Source organism: Ranitomeya imitator, chromosome 8 (genome assembly GCF_032444005.1).
Source record: "Ranitomeya imitator isolate aRanImi1 chromosome 8, aRanImi1.pri, whole genome shotgun sequence".
NCBI classification, from domain to species: domain Eukaryota; kingdom Metazoa; phylum Chordata; class Amphibia; order Anura; family Dendrobatidae; genus Ranitomeya; species Ranitomeya imitator.
This window is the reverse complement of record NC_091289.1, coordinates 151716519-151740197: the sequence shown is the minus strand read 5'-3', so window position 1 is coordinate 151740197 and position 23679 is coordinate 151716519. Positions and strand designations below refer to the sequence as shown.

Genomic DNA, 23679 nt, shown 5'->3' with positions numbered 1-23679 from the left:
TTTGTCTCTCATAGTTGAAATGTACCTACGACAAAAATTACAGGCCTCTCAATTCTTTGTAGGGGGGAAACATGCAAAATCGTCAGTGTATCAAATACTTATCCCCACTGTAAGTGGATTTTTGATATTTTTATTGTTTTATTTTGAATTAGGCAAAAGGAGGGTAATTTGAACTTTTATATTTTTCAATTTTTGTCATATTTTTTATGTTTAATCTATTTTATTAAACATTTTATAACCCCAAAAAATATTATATGAAAAATGATAATATACAGAATCATAGAAAATATCTAGTATTCAAAATGAGAATACCACTTTTAAGTCAAACATACCATGGTAGGTAATATTTTTTAAAACATTTTTTACCCGTTTTACTTGTTTCAATGGTCTCCTTAGTAGACTTGTAGCTGTGATCTTCAGCCCTGCTATATGTATCAGAAATTCTCATCTGCTATGAACGCCGGTCACGGGCAAAGCTCATAGCAAATCAGCAATGACAACGAGGGGGTCTCCTGCAAACCCCGAGTTGTCATGCCAACCTATTGGCGCCCCGCAATCATGTGACAGGGGCTCCGATGGGTGGAGTTAGTGATGCACTTCTGGTGCGATCATGTTAAATGCCGTTCTCAGAAATTGACAGCGACATTTAACATGTTAACAGAAGCGGGTGGATCAAAAGCCCACATCAAAGGGGGAGACACGACAGATGACGTATGCGATGTATGTCATATGTCATGAAGGGGTTAAATACCTTACCTAACCAGCCCTTTTATAGTGTCTATCATCTAAATATATGTCTAAAAAAGTTTTCATAAACTTGGCTTTCATGTGGTAATTAGGCAAAGTGACTAATAGATGGGGCGTTGTGTTCCCCAGGCTAGTGGGACCTCGCAGCATGTTATCACCCCACTGTGGCTGTGAAGACATGATTTGCAAGAGTCTGCATTCCTGCCAGCTCTCTACAAATCTGCAGTACACGATCAGCTTCCTTCAGTCACATCATTCAAGCATATTTCCCAGAGGAGCATTGCGGCTTTAAGTCTCCTCACCTCGACATGCTTATCATGTCACTCTCCGCAAGGAGAAACGATACTTCTTGGATCCCGGTCAGACGCCTCTCAATCAGCCAAACCAGATCTCCACTTTGCACTGACGAGGGGCAGTACCCCGAAACACAGTGTCTGCAAATTGAGATTCTGGTTTGGCTATTATCCTAAGTCATGTGACAAGGCTCGGTAAAGGGTCGACATTGACTGTTAGGATAGCTACTTCCAATAGGTGGCACTAGAGTTCTAGTCCTCTTCCTCTCTGAAGAGACAATTTGCGTCATTACACTTCTGAAGCTGAGTGAACACTTCTCAGCTTCAGATGAACACTGTACTTGTCCGGAAGTGAAAAAGACATCTTCCTCACTTACAGACATGCGCAGTACGCCACTGAAGATGCTTTCCTGCTACAAGTTGCAATGACATGGGCAAAGAAAGCCGTGCCCCTGCTCGCTCGAGGTAAAAAAATGTAGTAAAAATGTTGAAAAGTCGCTAAATTTTGCTGCAACTCGGAGTTGAGACAAAATGTTATGACTTTTGATGTGTTCACGACAGTTTGTCTACTACATGACGAGCTGTTGTATTATTATTGCGAGAAATCTTATTTTTTTAAAATTGCCAGCCTCTAGATGCGCAAAGCTTGTAGAGACATACCCCAAAAGAAAGGTGGTCCTACATAGTATCAGAATACAGACGGATGAATACAAATGCACGTCAGAATTTTCAGATTCATATTTTTAAAATAATTAGAAAACCCTGTATTATTTGTTTTACACTTCACAAATATTTGCTACTTGGTGTTGTTATATCACATCAAATCCAAATAAAACACTTTTAAGTTTGTGGGTGTAACGTGAAAAAATGTGGAAAATTCACGGGGTATGAATAATTTTTCAAGGCACTGTACATGCCGACCATATGTTTGTAATGGTTAGTCTTGTAATTTGTAATGCTTCAAGTGTGCAATAGTGGGAGATGCTCTTACGAAAAGACCGTCCATTCTGGCACATAAAGGAAAGTCTCAAATAGCGGACATTTCTCTATGATGTCCCTAATAGCTCATGTCGCCAGAGGTTATCATAGCAAGGCAATCCTTCTAATAATGAGTTTTCTGGTTGCTAACACTTCAATAACTATTTAGTAATTTCATTACTTGTTCATATTTTTTTTATTAACAGTTTGGATAAAGAAGGCATAAAAGATTGGCTTCATACATCAGCTCCTTGCATTCATGACATTCCACTGACTCAAGATCTTCAAAATGAAATAGGAAGCAGTCAGTCATCAGGTAAAGTATGCGTGAGTTTATATTAAATAATACAGTGAGTGCAAAGTCCATAATAATTAGATCGATAGACCAGATAGTCTGCACCTTTATGACCCGATTTATTGCATTCGCGTCTGATATTTATGTAGTTTTTGGTGTCTTTAACTTGTTTTCATTTGCTCTTTATTCTTCTTTTGAATTGTGACTTTTTAAATCTATTTAGATGTGTTTTCCGGTTTTTGTTTGTTTTCAATGTTTGTCATTGTAGACAGGGTTTGAGGCTTCCATATGTTTTCATCTAATCAATAAATTTTGACTTTTTAAAAAGTTGCTAAATTTTTTCACAAATGTACTGTAATCTTTGCCTGGAGTGGGTTATATATGCTTCTTGATTTTTTAGTGGAACATGTGATTTTTTTATTTTTAGCTAAAAAGGTGCATAAAAAAAGTAAAGGCAAAAGTAAAGAGCCACATACAGTATTTTGAAGAATTTGGTGCAAAAAGGGTCAACAAACACCATAAGACATACATCACCTCTCAGTTCTTGGTATACTGGAAGCTTGGATGTAATCCCACCCCTGCACTTTGAGTGACAGGCTGTGTCTGCAGTACATTGAGCCGTGGCATAACCGCCCTAATGATTGGGAGAGAGCCATTACATGGAGATTACACCGTGATTAAAATTTTATTTTCTCTCTGTAGCCACAATTCCTATTAGCAGGCAAGGTTTGTCGCTATTTACCAGCAGATTAATCCCATATTTGCAGGTAAATAGCGTTTCTGGTGATGTCAGGTTCCTTTTAAAGCCCACCCATCTCCCCTCACTTCAGTCTATTGCTACTAATGTACATGTACCCATATGGAAGTAGGAGCCCAGGGCCGGACTGGCCATCTGGCAACTCTGGCAAATGCCAGAAGGGCCTGTCTGGTTGTGGGCTGCCTTGTCTGCTACATTGTTAACAGAATTGATGTTCTCAAGACATCCATACCGTTAAGAGTTTTGACGGAGCCTACCCCAGCAGGCCAAAGGTATCATTAGAATTATTGGTCTTGTAGTAAATCTTCCTTTACTCTATCCATGGGGCCCCATGGGCCTAGGTGATTTCAAATGCCAGGGCTGAATTTCAGCCCCAGTCCATACCTGTAGGAGCCTTACATTTTTTAATGTAGATAGTGATATAAAAAAATAAGTAAAACCTTCAAATTTTAAAAAATATACATTTAATATAAAAACTCAATTTACACAATAGGTCATTTTCTGATTACACATTCACTTTAACATTACTGTTTTAATATAATTTTAGTATAATCCATTACATAATATTTATAACTCATATTGTTATCCTTCTTTTAATTGTTGTTGTTTTTTTTGTTTTTTATAAAAAAAAAAGGTAGGATTAGAAAGCTGAAAACATTTATACCTCCTCTTAAGAAGGCACAAGCATTGGAAGCCAACCCTGCAGCAATATATTCCTCGCAGCATAACATTGATAGTAGCAAAACAGTGACCTCAAACCTAGGAAATACAAGTACTCAGGATATTAGATTATCGTATCCCTGTTATTCATTTGCTGAGGATGATGAACAAAACAAAGATTTTTACTCTTGTGAACACAATCTCACAAAAACCCAAGAAGTCAAAGAAAATTCAGTCATGCTTAGAAAAAGGTAAGATTGGTATTGAAAGGGTGAAATATTTTACTATTAACCACTGTTTGTCAACTCCAGTCCTTAAGATCCACCAACAGGTCAAGATTTTAGGATATCCATAATATTTGCACAGGGTGATACTTTCATCACCTACTTAAGGATGAATTCCATCACTATGCTAAGGAAATCCTGAAAACATGACCTGTTGGTCGGTCTTGAGGACCGGGGTTGAGAAACACTGTAATTCACAGCAGAATTGTGCTCAGTAACCCACAGACAGTGTCAGATTGGCGCCGTTATACTGATTAAAATGATACTTAGGTTGATGAAATTCGCCTTGAGGTTGTTGTTTAATCTTTATTTGTAGTTTTCAGTTAGTGAGATCGCCGATACATGCTACTGCGCAGGTGTGGCCGGCCAGCACCATCTTGGTGGACACAATTTTTTTCCTCTAGCAAAATGGCGCCAGCGGAGGCACTTGAGCAGCAGCATTATTTGCATTTCAATTTATGCTACTGTGCAGGCGCGGCCGGCGCCATTTTGAGGAAGGTTTTTTTTGTTCTAAAGAAATTTACATGACTAAATAAAATGAAAATATGGATTTTATAGATTCGATCATGCTACAGTGGAGGCGCCACCGGTGCCTGCTTGACGTGTGTAATTTTTTTTTCCAAACAAAAAAATATACAGTATGTAAAATAGGGGACAGGTAACTGAGGGATCAGTGACCTGTCATAAGCCATACAGATGAATATCTAAGCAGAGCACCACATAAACCACAGGCTGCCCCAGAGCACGAGAATCTAATTAAGGCCAACGTCACATATGGAAAATCCGTCCAAGTCTCTCTGCCGAGAGTCGCGCAAGTGTTCTGTGTATGGTCATCTGTATGTAATGCACCTATGTATCCGTATGACAGCCGTATGACTTTACATTTCTCACTGATTTTCCCCATTGAATTTATGGCTCAATGGGCTGAAATGAGGAAAACGTGTGCGTATTTGTCGCAAGCTAGACGGATGGTCCGTGTGGTGTCCGAGTTTTTCTCACTCCCATAGGCTTGCATTGGAGAGTCTTGGACAATATACTGCTGCATTTTTACACGCACTTCGAATGAGAAAAAATGCGGTGATGTGAGCTGCCCCATAGATTAACACTGCTCCGAGTGCTATGCGATATTTTCTCGCATAGCACTTGCCCGTATTCTACGTTAGTGTGACTCCTTCCTAACTGAAAACTACAAATACAGATTAAACAACAACCACAAAATGAAGTTCATCAACCAAGGTATCATTTTAATCAGTATAGCGGCGCCAACCTGACAGTGTCAGTAGGTTACATACAGAACATAAGAATATCTTGTAAATTAAGGACACAATTACTCAGGCGTCGGGTGATGGGGAATAGTTCCTTAATAAACCTGTGGCTGCTTGGCATTGGCAGGTGAAGGAGTGCTTTTGTCTGTGCTGGCCCATTGAGTAGCCAGGAGTCAATAAGGGCAAACATGGAAAACTGCTCCATAGGTTCTAGCAGGATAGATAGGACACTGAGCCCAGAACTGAAGAGAGCATTGTCTACAGAAGACCATATCTGGGGAGCAGGGAATGAGAGCATAATTCCATGTGGGGGTAGGAATATGGCAGAAATTTTAGACAAGAGAACTTTGCTCCTGTTCCGTGTGTTTTAGTTCTGAGCAGAACATGAGGGTGTCATCCAAGTGCAACATCACACAGAAATTAAAGGGAATATATCAGATGGTGTTTGCTATGTAATCTGACAGCAGCATTATGTAGGGACAGAGACCCTGATTGCAGCAATGTGTCACTCAGTTTACTGGATGCAGCAGTTGTGATGCAATCTCTGTTTTCTCTGCTGCAGATGAAGCAGAGCTTCAAAGGGTGAGCTGTGTGTAACCCCCTTCCCCACACCACTGATTGGCAGCTCTCTGCTAATCAGTGCTGGGGACATGGTTGGACCAGGAGGTACAAAGGCCAAAGGGCATGACTCAAAGTTCCTCATCTGGGTACTGAATGCTATCTTCCATCCATCTCCTTTTTGGGTGAAAATTGTAGGTCCTTCTTAGCTTAGTGAATATCTTTTCCCCCTGTATCTGGTGAAAATGTTCTGAAATCAAGGACGGAGCAGGCCAATAGAGGTGCACGAACATCCATCCTTTTTGACAATGAAAAAAAGAAGCCATCTTATACAGAACAAGATGACTTGTGTGTTAAAACCTCTTTGGTTATTTTATGATTTTCTGTAATGTGCTAAGATTTGGCTTATCTCTGAAAAGGATTAAGAATAGACTCTAATTAGGCTATGTGCCCACATTGCAAAAATGCTGCGGAAATGTCCGCAGCATTTCCGCAACTCCATGCCGCGGGTAAAACGCATGCGGAATTCGCATGCTTTTTCCCGCAAAACACAAGCATTTTGCAAGCGTTTTTAACTTGCAGAATGCTTGCGCTTTACAAGCAATTTGAAGCATCGCTTGGAAAAGTGATTGACAGGTTGGTCACACTTGTCAAGCATAGTGCCTAACAAGTGTGACCAACTTTTTACTATTGATGCTGCCTATGTTAAAAATAATTAAAAAAATAAAAAATATGGTTATTCTAACATTCCGATGGCCCCGATCTCAGCGGCGCTCTCGGAACGTTCCGTTCGTAGGGATACTTTGCGCGAAGGACCTTTGTGACATCATGGTCGCGTGACTTTGACATCATCTCAGATGATTCGCGCAATGCATCCCTGGGAACGGAAGCCGCCGCGTGCACCGCTGAGAGGCGGGAGGACTCCGGGGCCATCAGAAGCCACATCCGTAAAGTGAGCGTTTCAATGCAATCCTATGGCGGTGGAATTGCCACGATTCCGCTGAAATAATGAACATGCTACAGATTTTACCGCTAACTGAACTCAACAGACATGGGACATATCGTTCTGCTGAGATGTTATTTTTTTTTTTTTTATTTCAAATGTACCTTTTATTTTCACAGCTTATTTAAAGAACATGATCCGTTCACTTTTAAAGACAGACAGATGGCCACAGATGATGCAGTGTTTATAGATTCTTTTAGGGCTCCACAAAATGCCACCTATGGCAAATACGTTTGTAAAGATTTATCATGTAGCCCTAATGGGAGGGCAAATGCTCATCAAAGCAATGAAGATCAAGCAAGAGTCTCATTTCCTACATCTTTAAAATTGCTGAATGGTGAAGGTAATGAATGCTTTAGTATTTTTAATATATTCAATAAAAGCTATTACTATTTTAACACTAATTTGCTATAGGACTTCTGCCCTTTAGTGTCTTAAAAAATGTATTTATAGTAAATGTTGTCAATACCAGTAACTTTAAAAGAGATTGTCAGCAGGGAATTGAGTTATAAGCTGAAAGCAGTGGGACAAAAACCCTGATTCCAGTTATGTATTACTTATTGGGTGCAGCAGTTGTGATGGAATCACAGTTTTCACTGCTGCAGATCTAGCAGAGCTCTGAATGCTGAGCTGTGTATAACCCCGCCACATCACTGATTGGTAGCTTTCTGTGTACATTGTATATTGACAGACAGCTGTTAATAAGTGGTGGGGTGTGGTTGGACTAGGAGGCACAAGACATCTAGTCCACTAGTGATAATCTCCTGCTGATAAAACAGTGATTTTATTGAAACAGCAAAACACAGCCTAGTAACTGATACATAGCTGGAATCAGGGTCTTTGCCCCTACAGCATGAAGCACTCAGATGAGGTACCAAAAACCTGCTGACAGATTCCCTTTAAAAGGACACTGTCAAGTTGTGTAACATTTGAATCATTTGTTGAGTAGTCTTCGCTACGCCTCCGTCCACCCCTTGTTGCACCTACTTTGGTTGATCTGACTGGGACTTCCTTGAAAATGCCAATTTATACATAAATTCGAGATGTGCAAAGTTTGCTACTTTTCAAAGTGTTTTACTTCAGAAATCTGGTGAAAACCCTTTGGCGAATTGGGGCTTATGTGTTTGGACAGAGATGGCTCTATGGAGTTTTGTGTGTTCCCGCTCAGTTTGCTGTGATCTCTCATACCAGAAGTTCAAAATTACGGTAACTTCAGCTGTAAAGTTGAAGCATTTAGAACCTGCATAGACAATGTTAAGTACATTGTTTAATAAGTCAAAAGGGTCCCACCAAAGTTGTAGAGGTCCTGAATGTTGGACCCTCATAACATTCTCGGATGGGGAATATTCCTGTAATGTTACTTTTAGAGAGACTTTGACCCAAGTCATCAAGACTGTTGATGTTCACACGTCCTCACAAATCTTATTCCATTCACTAACTAAAGTAGGATTTCTGGAGTACGGAAAGCCACAGCTTGTCATGAATTAGAGAGCCCCCCCTGTCCTGCCACAGACCTGAGGTTGTATAACATTTTTTGTATTTGTTTCCTAATATATTAGTGTATAGTGAGGTTTTATCCGTAATCTGCAGTCTGTCTAATTTTATAATAAACAACTGATAATAATTACAATTTTAATGCCATGGATTTTTTATTCATTAGCCACCACTCCATACGGGATTTTAAAGCCTGTCTCCGAGATTCGTATCCTTTCTTTTCCATGTATATTTTTGTAAAGCAAGGTGTATATGTTATGAAATTTTTTGATCCCTTCAGAATTTTCCATACTTTTTATTTTACCTGGTCTAATGCCTTAGTTCTAGCTTCTGTTGTGTCTTCTGATTTATCCTGTTTTCTGACCTCAGCTAGCATTTTGACCACTCACTTGCATTCTAATTTTGTCCATGATGTGACCTCTTGGTATCGATCCCGAGTGACAATCTTTCTTGCTGCCAGCTTGCTCCACTAGTCTGCAGCTGGTACCACGGTCCACTCCTAGGGATCCCTGTGTAAGTCTAGATACTTGTAGAGGGGTTAAAGGGTAAAAGCCAGGGCAATCCCTGGGATCTGAGTAACATAATGGGTTGTACTACTAAGCCTGTCCTTTGAAGCCCTATTAACACCTGACAGCCACCAACAGTGCAACAGTGACAGTATATAAACCTTTTCTTTTAGTATCTGATGGGACCACATGCCTAGTAATTAGGCAAAAAAATTACTTGGCACTCAAAATTTGAAAAATATCCTCCAGAGCCCTCTCACTCACCGGTGGTATCGCCACATGACAGACCTGGGTAATAAGCATCATCCCCCTTGCAAGTTTCCTGCCAAGTACTGGAGTGCTGTTTATCTCTTAGCACGTCACAGCCCCACAGGATCACATTAGCTTTCCCTCTCCTGGACGTCCCTACTGAAGGGCAGGCTTGCCATATGACTTACCGAGGCATTCAGCGCCATTCTTGTCGCAATCCTCTGCATATTCAAGTAGTGCTGTTCCTCTCCTGTTATGTGAATAGCCCTACCACGTCCATTTGCCATTACCGTCACCAGACCGCATACAGCCGCCTTTATTCCCATAATTTCATATGACATCCTGTTTTCTCCAATAAGGATATTCTGCTGAATGTTTAAATTAATTTAATTTATTTGGTCTGGATGTGCAATAAAGAAGGAATCAATTTTTTTTCAAATATTGAGTGCCAAGTAATTTTTTTGCCTAATTGTTTGGGTTGGACACTGGACTTGAGCACCACCATCAGTATTATTCCAGAGTGCCTTGTTATTTATTTCCACATGCCTAGTAATGCCCTTGTCCCCTGTAAAGAATCAAAAATAATAAACAACCATATACACTCCTATCTGCCATAGTCCATGCAATCGAGAGTGTCCCACGGCGATCTCACTTGAAGAACAGTCACATTGGGAGATGTGTCTGCTTTGACTGGCCTCCGGCGATACACTGACCGGAGTTAATCGCTCCCGCAGTGTATAGCGCTGAGCTGAAGTCACACGAGTTCATCAGCTGATAAGCTCCAGTGATCTCACCATTCAGTGTGATTCTTACCTACCAGGCTTTATACTTAGTTTATAGTTTAGTTGAGGTAAGTGTTACATTATTACAGTTTGCCATCTTAATTGGACAATGATCTTAGATATTTAGAAAAACGTTGGATGTGTTTTATTTATTTTTTTACTTCTTCCTTAACATTAAAGCTAAACAATTTAGAAACGTATTTTCTGAGTTTCCATATTTCAATTATATACAGTCAAAAGCTTTGGATGATGTAAGTAATGCTGCCTTTTTTACAATACAGTTTAATAATTAAAAATGTATATACTTATCAGGTTCCATCATTTAGGGGCCATTTACATGGGGCTCAGAACATTAATTTCTGATTGTTACCCAGATAAAAGCTTGTTTGTGTTTGCCTCTTTTATGCATGAGCATCCCGTCATGCAAAAAAGGCCTCTAATACTGACAATAATGAATGTAATGGGTTTCATATGAATGATCATATGTTTGAAACCATTGCTATATTTGCAATATCGTTCTCACTGCTGGAGTAATATTTGTGGTGTAGCGAATGCTGCCGCTCATCATAAATTTGATGAGCTGTGGTCATCACACCCCGTTCCTCCCCAGCTTCATCTAAGTAAATAAGAGTGGCGTGAACACAACAAAATTGTGATTGCAGTCACTAAGGAGGCGATTCATGTATGCTTTTTCACAAAAAAGTTTTAAAAAGTCACATTTTTTTCTGTGCAACCACGAGTTTTCAAAGCTTTTTTTTCTAGAATTCTGGATTAAAAGCTTTAAGGAATCGCCCCCTTGGTGCCTGCAATCACAATCCTTTATATTCTACATTATATGTATGTGGAACAATGTACGAAAATGCATACCTTACAACTTCTATTTATTATTAAATATGTAGTGAGGTTTTGGAGAAAGATTTGTGGCACAAGGAAGGCCGCTGTCATACCCCAGTAAAAGCTTTAATAAATTGGGGTCTTTGAGAAAGGATTAAAGGGTCAATGTGGGATAGATTTGCAAAGTAACTACATCAAACTGATCTGGGCTAGGTAATATAGTTAATGATGCATACAGATTCTATTGTCACTATAGATTTAATGACAGATCCTCTTTGAGCTGTGCCATTGTGTTGGAAAAGTACTAGTACCTTCATATTGCACCCCTTCTCTACCAATAAAGGCACCACCTGCCCATCTTTACTATGTGTAAACAATGGCACAAATCAAATACCACGGAAGTCAATATTATAATTACCCATTGAACGCCATGTTGCCACAGTATCCAAAACACCTTGCCCAGCTCCCCGGGATCTCCTGTACCTGTGTAAGTGCAAAGATCTGATCAGCCATGGGGCTGGTGATGACGTATAATCACATGACGCACCGCCATCTTCATCATGTGGGCTCCAAGATCTTTGCTTCCATTGTTTGCACAGCACAAAGATGAGCAGCTAGAGACTTTTATTGGTATGGCGGGGTTGTGATATGGAGGCACGTATGTTTTTTCCAGCATGACGTCACACTTTAATGCATTTCCAATTTTTATCATTAAAGTGGATAACTCATTTAACAATATAGTTTTAGATAATGACAATCATTCTGCTCAACACAAGACACCCTAGAAATTGTTTATAATAATGCCAAATTTGTAAGTATAAATTAATTACTACATTTGATGGAAAAAAAATAGTACATTCATTAAGAAACTTTTTTATGTTTTTGGAATCACTGTGAGCATGAAGATGGATCAGTTGATCCATAAAACAGTTGTCACATTTATAGATTATACTGTGGACCCACTGGGAATCAAATATGTTTAGTCGTGCCAACCTTATCTATCGTGCCAGAGAAGAATATTCCATTAAAAATTATAGATGATTGTTGTCAAATATTATTTTTGTTTTTTCTTATTTGTATTTAGGTTTTATATTCGGATAAAAATTTTGTCATGTGTGCTCCAACTGGATCTGGAAAGACAGTCATATTTGAGATCGCAATTGTGCGATTACTAATGGAAACTCCTGCTCCTTGGACAAATGTTAAAATTGTATACAGTAAGTAGAGTTTAAGCTCTTAGACTATTATCTTTGATTTCCATTGTTTTATGCCATTGATGGAAAAATAAGTGTTTTGAAGAAACCTTATTCTTCTGGGAGAAAGTGGAGAGTCTTCAGAATATTAAACGCTTCTCACAGAGATAGCTACTTATACAGAGGCATGCAGAGAAGGTGCTGCCCTTGATTGTAACTTTGATAGGTGCATGACGTTCGCTTGATATATTACCCTTTTCTTATTGTTTGAGCTCTTGGTTTAGTGCACAATCACGAGCATCTCATATTCCTGCTTTGGATGTTACTGCTTTATACTCAAGACATAGTATTCTCTCTCATCTAAACTGGCTTCAGTGTTGTACCATAATGTCCTCCACACAAAGGGAATACAATTTTGGGGTATGTGCACACGTTGCGGATTCTCTGCGGATCCGCAGCGTTTTTTGCGGTGCAGAAACGCTGCAGATCCGCAATTGATTTACAGTACAATGTAAATCAATGAGAAAAAAAATGCTGTGCACTCTTTGCGGAAAATCCGCTGCGGAAGCGCTGCGTTTTAAAAGAAGTAGCATGTCACTTCTTTTTTGCGAATCTGCAGCGTTTTTGTACCCATTCCATTATAGAAAACCGCAGGGGTAAAAAACACAGCAAATCCACAAAAAAACGCAGAAAAATCGCTGCGGAACCGCACAAGAAACGTGACAAATCCGCAGGTGCGTTTTCTGCCAGGAGAGGCAGAATCTGAACCAAAAATTCCTAAGGCTAATCCACAACGTGTGCACATAGCCTAAAAGTGGAAATGCTGACATGTAACCTCATTTTTCTACAGCTATCAACCAAATACATATTATACTATTTATGCCGAAAATGTGTTCTAACTTAAAGGGGTTAGTTCACTAAATACATTCTTCACCTATCCACAAATTCCAAAGTCCTCAGTGTGAATAACCAGTGGTGCGCGAGTGAGCATCACTCCATTCACTGCGTATAACAGTGGGTGAGATAGTCTTTCTGTCAATGCACATAATGTGCTCAACATTTATTTTGTGTTTTGGCCTCTTTTTCTGTTTTACTGGACAAGAGGGCCTGGCCTATTTGAGTAAGTTTTTACTCAAATTACTGATGTAAAGTCGTAAAACTAATAGGTGGTGTAAAGTTAGACAAATATGTCTAAAGATGCATCAAACTGAACAGCCACTACAATAAATTTTGGCTTACCGTATTTATCTGTACCTGTATAGTAGTTCACATTGTCTAAGACTTGATGGTGTTAGTTAATCTGCTTCCACTTATTCTTGAGTTTTCTTAAATATGTTTTATGGGATAACCATTGATGGCTTATGTCTAATTTTCATTTACTTAAATCGAAGAAAAAAAAAAGTTGAAAATTGCTCCTTAGAAAAATACCTCCATAACTACATCCAGGATTGGATGGTGGTCATTACTTTTTTCTTTACATCTCTCCTACTTTTCACATAGTCTCCTCCTATGAAGGACTGACTGTCAAGACCCAGCATTCATCTCCTAACCCCATTGTACTTTTTGGAATCTAAATTTATTAACTTTTACCCAAGTTCAAATGGGGTTTAAAGCCTCATGTTGCTCACAGCTACTTCAAATTTGCTTTCCACAATGTGTGATGCCTTATGTAGGGCACAATTTGAGGATGTTCTTATGCTCTCCCACCCCTCTACTAATTCACTGTGCCATTGCCAGGAATAACTCAAAAATGTAGTTAAATTGTAAGATATCAGCCTACACAGCTAAGATAGATATCGATGAAGCCGCATGTTAAGTCATTTTTGATGACTTAATATACTAATATACTTTTAAAAGAATGTATTATACTAACACCAGATAGGCTCAGCAAGAGTGAATGAGAGTTGAATAAGCAGCAGCCACACTTCCCTGGCAGCTACCTCTCTCCTACAGCCACAAGGGATTAAACCCATCCTGCTCCATCTTTCTTTCTCTCATTATCTGTTGTTGGGAGAGGACTGGCAGGTACGGCAAAGACACAGGGCTGGCAGGTACGGCAGAGACACAGGGCTGGCAGGCACGGCAGAGACACAGGGCTGGCTGGCAGGCACGGCAGAGACACAGGGCTGGCAGGCACGGCAGAGACACAGGGCTGGCAGGCACGGCAGAGACACAGGACTGGCAGGCACGGCAGAGACACAGGGATGGCAGGCACGGCAGAGACACAGGGCTGGCAGGCACAGCAGAGACACAGGGCTGGCAGGCACGGCAGAGACACAGGGCTGGCAGGCACGGCAGAGACACAGGGCTGACAGGCATGGCAGAGACACAGGGCTGGCAGGCATGGCAGAGACACAGGACTGGCAGGCACCGCAGAGACATAGGGCTGGCAGGCATGGCAGAGACACAGGGCTGGCAGGCACGGCAGATACACAGGGCTGGCAGGCACGGCAGAGACACAGGGCTGGCATGTACAGCAGAGACACAGGACAGGTTGGTGTGGTGTATGAAGGAAGAGGTAGGGACCTGTTAGCACAGGAGGTGAAGGTAAGGAAACAAGCAGGAAGGAATGACGTATGAAGGAACAGGTTGGGACCTGTTCACACAGGAAGAGAAGTGCAAGGCTGCAGATAGGAGCGGAAGAGCAGCAAGAGATAGCGCAGCAACAAAAGCTAAGCAAAGTGGAACCGCAAGGAATGCGGAGAGGAGCTGCAGCAAGAGATTCCTGCAGCAACAGGAGCAGAACAGAGTAGAATGGAGCAACAGCAGGAGTGCGGGGAGAGGTAAAGCTGCAAGAGAGCGGAGCCCAGGCAAAGTCACAAGGGTTCAGAGCAGGCAGAGCGGCAAGAGTGCGGAGCATAAGCAGACTGAGAATACAAGGAAAGACACAGCAGGGAAGGAAGCCACAGACAAGGAGACAGAGATAGGACTAAGTTCAGACAAGGTAATGGAACAAGACAAGGAACAAGAACAAAGACACAGGGACCAGGATTTCCTGCCTCCTGGAGAGCGGACAACAAGATGAAGGCAAGGCAAGGAGAAAAGCATCTAGAGAGGGAGTAACACAGAGCAAGGCCTGGCAAACTCAGAAGCTAAACACAAACTGAGCTAACACATTGCACAGGCCCAGTCCACTGGGTGGAGCTGCACTAAATACGGGAGGTCTCTTAGTAATAGGTCAGGAACAGATAAGACAGGTGCACCTGATTCCTATAAGAACCAGAGAGTTCAGGCGCCTCCCCCCTAAACACACAGCCAGTAAGCATGCAGAGAGCAAAAGCACAGAATATGGAGCTGGCAAGAAACAGAAACCACATCATGACCTGGAGCACTGGGTAAGAGTGTGAGAGATGAGAGGCCATGCCGTGATGCCAGCAGAGTTGTTACAGGTAGATTTGGATATTGATACGCCGACCTCCTGGAGAGTGTTGTTCACTTGGTTGTTGTGAAGGGGTTTCTCTTCACCATGGAGATTATTCTGCGATCATCCACCACTGTTGTCTTCCGTGGGCGCCCAGGTCTTTTTGCATTGACGAGTTCACCAGTGCTTTCTTTCTTTCTCGGGATGTACCAAACTGTAGATTTTGCCACTCCTAATATTGTAGCAATTTCTCGGATGGGTTTTTTCTGTTTTCGCAGCGTAAGGATGGCTTGTTTCACCTGCATGGAGAGCTCCTTTGACCGCATGTTTACTTCACAGCAAAACCTTCCAAATGCAAGCACCACACCTCAAATCAACTCCAGGCCTTTTATCTGCTTAATTGAGAATTACATAACGAAGGGATTGCCCACACCTATCTATGAAATAGCCTTGGAGTCAATTGTCCAATTTTTGTCCCTTTAAAAACAGGGTGGCACATGTTAAGGAGCTGAAACTCCTAAACCCTTCATCCAATTTTAATGAAAGCTGAAAGTCTGAACTTCAACTGCATCTGAATTGTTTTGTTTAAAATTCATTGTGGTAATGTCTATAACCAAAATTAGAAAAATGTTGTCTCTGTCCAAATATATATGGACTTAACTGAAATTTGCATTTCAGTGGCTCCTATAAAAGCATTATGTGGCCAAAGATTTGAAGACTGGAAAAAGAAATTTGAGCCTATTGGACTTCTCTGCAAGGAGCTGACCGGAGACACAGAGGTGGAGGACTTATTTGAGATTCAGCATGCCCACATTATAATGACAACCCCTGTGAGTATACTCAAGGTGTAACACTAGTAGTAGGTGAATGCAGATGGAACATTAAAGTGCTTGTCCACTTTCAGAATTATCCTCTCCATTATTCCCTCTTCACCTTCCATTTCACCTTTGTAATGCGCTTACATTTGTGTAAGTGTCTCCTTCTCATTGCTGTCATGTCACCTGAACTCCATTGTTGTGATTTCATCGCATCAACCAGTCACATGGATCTCTAGCTTCTTAGTGAGCTTTTACATTGCATTATGTATCCATGTTGGGGCATACATCCGAATTCCCCTCAAAATGAGGTCTAGACGCATCCACTGATTCATCAAGACTACCAATCTTGATGCCGGTCTTGATGAGGGGGCAAGGTGTAGTGTGAGGCTCCCGATTTATTAATAAGCACCCGTCTGACGAATGGCGTGCATCTCGCCACAAATCTTACTCTAGTCTTTTCTGTTATTCCAGATTTGTGGCGTAGCAAATGCCGCCACCCGTTATGAATCTGACAAGTGGAGGTCAGCACTCCTCTGTCCTGCCCCAGCTCCGCTCACTTCAGAACTGGATGAAAATAGTGTGAGAACAGCAAAAGTGTTAAAAATTTTAGCTTGGCGTTGTGCCAAATCTTTTCTAATTTTCAAAGCTTTTACACCAGAATTACTAAAATTGTTAAAGACAGATTGAGGCTTGATTTAATGTAAAAAGAGAACTTGTGTGAAAATCATGATGGTGGTCGGCGCTCATAGCAAGTGAGCAATTCTGCTACATGCAGGCGATCTGATCATCGTGTAGCAGAGTTGATCGTATTATAGCAGCTTCTAATCTCCCATGGAGACTACTGAAGCATGCCAAAAGTAAAAAATAAATGTTTTTAGAAATAGTAAAAGAAAATATGATGTACAATAACAAATTGTATTGTGGTACCGTGTTAGCCAGAAAAATAGATGTGAATACTTTTCTGCCCAACGATGACAGAAGTATTCTAGGAGTGATACCTTTATTGGCTAACCAGAAAATAATATGTTTGCAAGCTTTCAGAGCACAGTGGCTCCATAATGACCTGGAGAATCATAATGGCAGGTCAATTTTAGCATTTAGTGAACATGTTAAAAAAAAAAAAAAACTGTGGGACTGCACTGTTTTGCAATTTCACCACACTTGGATTTTTCCCCGTTTTCCAGTACACAACACGTTAAAACCAATGGTGTCATTCAAAAGTAAAACTCGTCACGCAAAAAACAAGCCCTCACACGGCCATTTTGACAAAAAAAATAAAAAGGTTATGGCTCTGGGAATAAGGAGAGCAAAAAACAAAAAAGCAAAAATACCTCTGGTCGTTAAAACTGTCTAGTTTGTTTCCACTGTCCAATAGAGAACTTTAGTAAATCATCCCTATTGATTGTCAGTTTTCAAGAGCTTCTGCAGCTCCTGAAGCAAACTGTTTGTTCAGGTTATTCTAATTGAGATGTGTAACTAGCCAAAATCAAGAACTTCCAACTATCAGAGTCTTTCAGTATTGTACAGTACATCAAACTTGTTCAGTTATCTTTATGTATTTTTATTTTGTGTGTTTGTGTCTAAACTACTATAATGTATTCATTGTCTTCAGGAGAAATGGGACAGTATGACGAGGAAATGGAGGGATAACACCTTGGTCCAGCTTGTACGTCTCTTTCTTATAGATGAGGTAATTGGCCTTTTATGTCTAGCACACACTCACTGCAGATAAGCATTTTTAACTAGTACAAACTAAAGATGACCAAATTGTTCCAATGAGTATTAAATTTGTATACTTTTTTTAGGAATTCGCTGAATCCGACAAATTCAAACAATTGAGATTCAATTTGCATGAATCGCCTAATATGGCTACTGCCATTTTAGACATTGCAGAAGATTACATCAGCCAACGCTCACATGATCTCACCATAATGCCGAGCATCTAACACATCACGTGGTATAGTACAGTAAATCAGGAGAAATTATCATAGGCTGTATAAAAGCAGAAGCAGGAAATGCAGTAGACTTTTTGTAGTGACATCACAACTTTCAGTGTAGCCATAGATATAGGGAGTGAAAGTCATAAAACAGAGGACAAATTCTACAGTGTGTGTGATGCATCACATCAGTGAAGAAGATAATTGTGTGAAGAAAAGAGAATAATATAGAGATTCAGTTGATAGGGGGAGAGATAGGAGGTTATAGTGCTGCTGAAGTTCAATTACATATATTTTTGAATTCATGCCGAATTAGACCACCAATATTACCGAAAGGAAGAAAATAATTCTGTGATTGCCTCACAGAGTGTTCATGTCCCACATTACCATATTTTTCGGACTATAAGACGCACCGGACCAGAAGACGCATCCCAAATTTTGGGGTGGAAAATAACAGAAAAAAATATTTTTATAAGATGGGGGTCCGTCTTAGTGTCCGAATTTAAGGTACCTTATCTGAGGGCCGGCGGTGGTAGAGCGGAGTCACCGCAGGCATGGTCCCTTCCTCAGGAAGCCGACGGCGGCAGAAGTGGGGCAATGCTGCAGTCCCGGGGTATCCCAGCGGTGGGATGCTGCGGGTCTGGTGTCGGCGGTGAGGCAGAGCATAGAGCATAGTCCCTTCCTCAGTATGCCGGCAGCAGAAATGTGGCGACGCCGCGGCCTATTGTCCACGGCGAGAAGAGCCGAGTGCATCACCAGTTTCTCGGTGGCCAACTTCCTGAGATGGCGTGTGCTCAGACTGAGATCTCGGCAGCCCTCGGCTTCAGGAAAATGGCTGCCGAGATCTTAATCTGCAAACGCGTGGCCTCCGGCGGCCATTTTCCTGAATCCGAGAGCCGCCGAGACCTCAATCTGCACATGCGCCGTCTTACGGAAGATGGCCGAAGGGAAACCAATGATGCACTCCGCACCGCTGACACCGATCCTCAGCATCACCACACCTCCGCTGCCGCCGAGCCCCTGAGGAAGGGACACTGCTATACCACTGCCGCAGCTCCCCGATAAACCTGTGTTCGGACTATAAGACACCCCCCCATTTTCCTCCCAAATTTTTTTGGGGAAAAGTGCATCTTATAGTCCGAAAAATATGGTACTTATCTTTTGCACACCAGTTATATTAGCCTAATTTGATTTAATTCTTTTTGGGAGGGGGGATGTGGAAAAAAAGACAATAACAATGAATGAGCTAATGTAAAATATTTAAAAAAGGCCACACCACGGCATGTAGCAGTTAGAAAGTGGGAGTCCTGAGTGGCAGCTGCATATCGACAGTAGTACTACCAAACACAGGTCACAATTGTCCTCATTTGCCTGCAGCAAACAAATTATTGGGTAGGAAGCTGTGAATATTATAGACTATATCATGTGCAACTGGAGAAAGTGGAGATGAAATTGCGCTGCCAGTAGTAAAAATGCAGTAGAAACCATTCTGAAGGTATAAATGCGGTTTTTATTTATCAATGCTTTTCGAAGCACACCTGCTTCTTCATCAGGATGCCCCACAGAAGACTTCTGGAAGACTCGGGCTCTCATCTTTCTGTATTCAGTTGTCTTTTACTATGTAATGGCAATTTGATTAACAGTATGTTCTCATTGAATAATACAACCCCTGGCAAAAATTATGTAATCACCGGCCTTGGAGGATGTTCATTCAGTTGTTTATTTTTTTTATTAAAAAAAAGCAGATCACAGACATGGCACAAAACTACAGTCATTTCAAATGACAACTTTCTGGCTTTAATAAACACTAAAAGAAATTAAGAATAAAAAATGTTGTAGTCAGTATTTGTTACTTTTTTTTAAGAACAAGCAGAGGGGAAAAATTATGGACTCACTCAATTATGTGGGAAAAAAATTATGGAATCATGAAAAACAAACAAAAAAACACTCCAACACATCACTAGTATTTTGTTGCGCCACCTCTGGCTTTTATTACAGCTTGCAGTCTCTGAGGCATGGACTTTATGAGTGTCACACAGGACTCTTCATCAATCTGCCTCCAACTTTCTCAGACAGCTGTTACCAGATCAGCTTTGCAGGTTGGAGCCTTGTCATGGACCATTTTCTTCAAGTTCCACCAAAGATTTTCAATTGGATTGAGATCCGGACTATTTGCAGGCCATGACATTGACCTTGTGTCTTTTTTCAAGGAATGTTTGCACAGTGTTTGCTCTATGGCAGGATGCATTATCATCTTGAAAAATGATTTCATCATCCCCAGACATCATTTCAATTGATGGGATAAGAAAAGTGTCCAAAATATCAACATAAACTTGTGCATTTATTGAAGATGAAATGACAGCCATCTCCCCAGTGCCTTTACCTGACATGCAGCCCCATATCATCAATGACTGTGGAAATTTGCATGTTCTCTTCAGGCAGTCATCTTTATAAATCTCATTGGAACGGCCCCAAACAAAAGTTCCAGCATCATCACCTTGCCCAATGCAGATTCGCGATTCATCACTGAATATGACTTTCATCCAGTCATCCACAGTCCACGATTGCTTTTCCTTAGCCCATTGTAACCTTGTTTTTTTCTGTTTAGGTGTTAATGATGGTTTCTGTATGTAAATCCCATTTCCTTTAGGCGGTTTCTTACAGTTCGGTCACAGACGTTGACTCCAGTTTCCTCCCATTCGTTCCTTATTTGTTTTGTTGTGCATTTCCTGTTTTGGAGACATATTGCTTTAAATTTCCCAACTTGACACTTTGATGTCTCCCTTGGTCTACCAGTATGTTTGCCTTTAACAACCTTCCCATGTTGCTTGTATTTGGTCCAGATTTTAGACACAGCTGACTGTGAACAGCCAACATCTTTTGCAACATTGCGTGATGATTTACCCTCTTTTAAGAGTTTGATAATCCTCTCCTTTGTTTCAATTGACATCTCTCGTGTTGGAGCCATGATTCATGTCAGTCCACTTGGTGGAACAGCTCTCCAAGGTGCGATCACTCCTTTTTACATGCAGAATAACGAGCAGATCTAATTTGATGCAGGTGTTAGTTTTGAGAACTGCAATTTACAGGGCAATTCTATAATTTTTCCCACATAATTGAGTGAGTCCATAATTTTTCCCCTTTGCTTGTTCTAAAAAAAATACTGACTACCACATTTTTTGTTCTTCATTTCTTTTAGTGTTTAGTAAAGCCAGAAAGTTGCCATTTGAAATGATTTTAGTTTTGTGCCATGGCTGTGATCTGCTTTTTTAATAAAAAATAAACAACTGAATGAACATCCTCCAAGGCTGGTGATTACATAATTTTTGCCAGGGGTTGTATTACTGACTGTATTAAAATACCACAGCATAATGCCAATTCCCTATAGAAGAGCATACGATTTCGTCATCAAGAGCTTGTGAAGGGTTATAAGTTTTCCAAGCAAAAGAAAACAAAATACTGGATAACACAGAGCTTGATAACTATGCCTCTGAAATGGATTTTGGTCTGTAAATTAGAGAATAATTATTATTTTAATATATAGTAGATTCACATAATCTTTTTAATATGTTACTAATTTTACAGGTGCACACAGTGAAAGATGAAAGCCGAGGAGCAACTCTTGAAGTCGTTGTCAGCAGAATGAAAACAATGCATGCCTCCCTTTCTCGTGCAGCGACAAACACTGGAGAGTTTCTGCCCATGCGCTTTGTGGCAGTGTCCGCAACAATCCCTAATGCTGATGATGTAGGTGCTCATCACCATGAACTACAACACAAAATAAAAAGATTTAGTTCTGTATTCGGTATATTTGCTTTTTTGAAAGCTAGGATCATGAAGGAATATAGTTAAATGTCTCCTCTAGATTATAGCACCACTGGGTATCGTGCTATTATTATTATTTATTTATATAGCACCATTAATTCCATGGTGCTGTACATGAGAAAGGAGTTACGTACAGGGTTATAGATATCGTTTTCAGTAAACAAATTTACAATGACAGACTGGAACAGAGGGGAGAGGACCCTGTCCTTGTGGACTTACATTCTATAGCATTTCATCCTATTGTAGAGCGCAGACTATTGAATCTTACAAATTGGAGTGAAAGGTGGTTGGACTTTTTGAAGGGAAGCACTTGCTGAAGCAATGGGCAGTTCTCACATTAGTATGAAGTTCAAAATAGTCAATTATACACACTAGATAATATAGTGCAGGAAGCAACTCATACAGTTTTTGCAGATTTGGTGTGTAGATTTCACACTGCATGTCTGCACCATCCACATATTGCATAAATGTTCTGCTTGAAAAATGACGGTGCTGCAGATATTCAATGCATCATGGGTTGAAATCCATTTTAAACATATTAAATCCACAGAACAATGTAAAATGACCACGGGTAGATGTAAACGCTTCCCAGAATGATCTGCCTCAATGGTCTGTAGGCAAACCAATATGGTGTAAAAAGCAGCTGTGTATCCATTGAATATTATAGGACTACCTGGCAGCAAGGTTTCTAGTCCTGTAGTGATAATCTCTTGCAGATTAAAACTGTGAATTTATAAAAAATGACAGCAAGCAGCCCAGTAAGTGACACATCGCTGAAATCAGGGTGTCTGTCTCTCAGATTAGGTGACAAAAACTTAGTGACAGATTCCTTTTAAAGATACGCTGAGCATAAATCATGTAAGATAGGATTTGTCGTTCTATTAACAATAAAGCACTTATGCATAACTTTGAATTTTAGATTTCAGAATGGCTTTCAGATGGAAGATATCCTGCCATTTGTATGAAAATGGATGAGTCGCATCGACCAGTGAAACTCCGAAAAGTAGTTCTGGGATTTCCTTGCAGCAGTAATCAAACTGAATTTAAATTTGATCTGAGCCTGAACTATAAAATAGCGGGTGTTATACAGACCTATTCAGATCAGAAGCCAACACTTGTTGTAAGCATAAACTTCCCATTTTTTTTCAGATTTACCTTTGTTTCTCCTTGAATATATTAACTGTTTTTTTCTCCTTCGCCTCATTGGCGGACACAGGACTGTGGGTGTATGCTACTGCCGCCAGGAGGCTGACACTGAGTAAACATAAAAAAATGTTTAGCTCCTCCTCCGACGTATACACCCTGACACTGGCCGAAGGCGAACCCAGTTCATGCTTAGTGTCTGAAGGAGGCACAGGTCTGGTTTCCAGACCTCCCATATTTTTCCTATTCACCTTAGAAGCGACCCTTTTGAAGGGATTCGATCTCCCCAAACCATCAACGGGCGAGCACGTGGAGTGTTGTCTCCACGTATCCTTTCCCGCGACCAGGGACCACTTGCCGGACGTAGCCCTGACCACCCTAAGGCAGGGGTCCCCAACTCCAGTCCTCAAGGCCCACCAACAGGTCATGTTTTCAGGATTTCCTTTGCATTGCACAGGTGATGCAATTATTACCTGGGCAAGACTAAGGAAATCCTGAAAACATGACATGTTGGTTGCCCTTAAGGACTGGAGTTGGGGACCCCTGCCCTAAGTTAACGAAACCCTAGGCTGTACAGGTGCATATGTGCAGCCCCCACTGCATCACCAATGCTTGGACAGCAGTGATGGAAGGAGGCGGATGGTCCCTCTCCTCATCCCCTGAAAGGAAGATGAAGTTAGGGTGCCTGCACCGTCCT

General features: G+C 40.8%; 1 protein-coding gene across 1 annotated transcript in view; it reads left to right on the top strand.

The window, feature by feature from the left end:
* The first annotated feature begins 1465 nt into the window (after positions 1 to 1465).
* The window catches only part of HFM1 (helicase for meiosis 1), a 126846-nt gene continuing 104632 nt past the window's right edge, over positions 1466 to 23679 (top strand). The window contains exons 1-9 of the mRNA XM_069737624.1: positions 1466 to 1505; positions 2188 to 2334; positions 8501 to 8542; positions 10052 to 10122; positions 11790 to 11922; positions 15938 to 16089; positions 17690 to 17767; positions 21600 to 21761; positions 22759 to 22959. Of these exons, the coding sequence (XP_069593725.1) occupies positions 1466 to 1505; positions 2188 to 2334; positions 8501 to 8542; positions 10052 to 10122; positions 11790 to 11922; positions 15938 to 16089; positions 17690 to 17767; positions 21600 to 21761; positions 22759 to 22959 (1026 nt within the window). The remainder of the gene's footprint in view (positions 1506 to 2187; positions 2335 to 8500; positions 8543 to 10051; positions 10123 to 11789; positions 11923 to 15937; positions 16090 to 17689; positions 17768 to 21599; positions 21762 to 22758; positions 22960 to 23679) is intronic.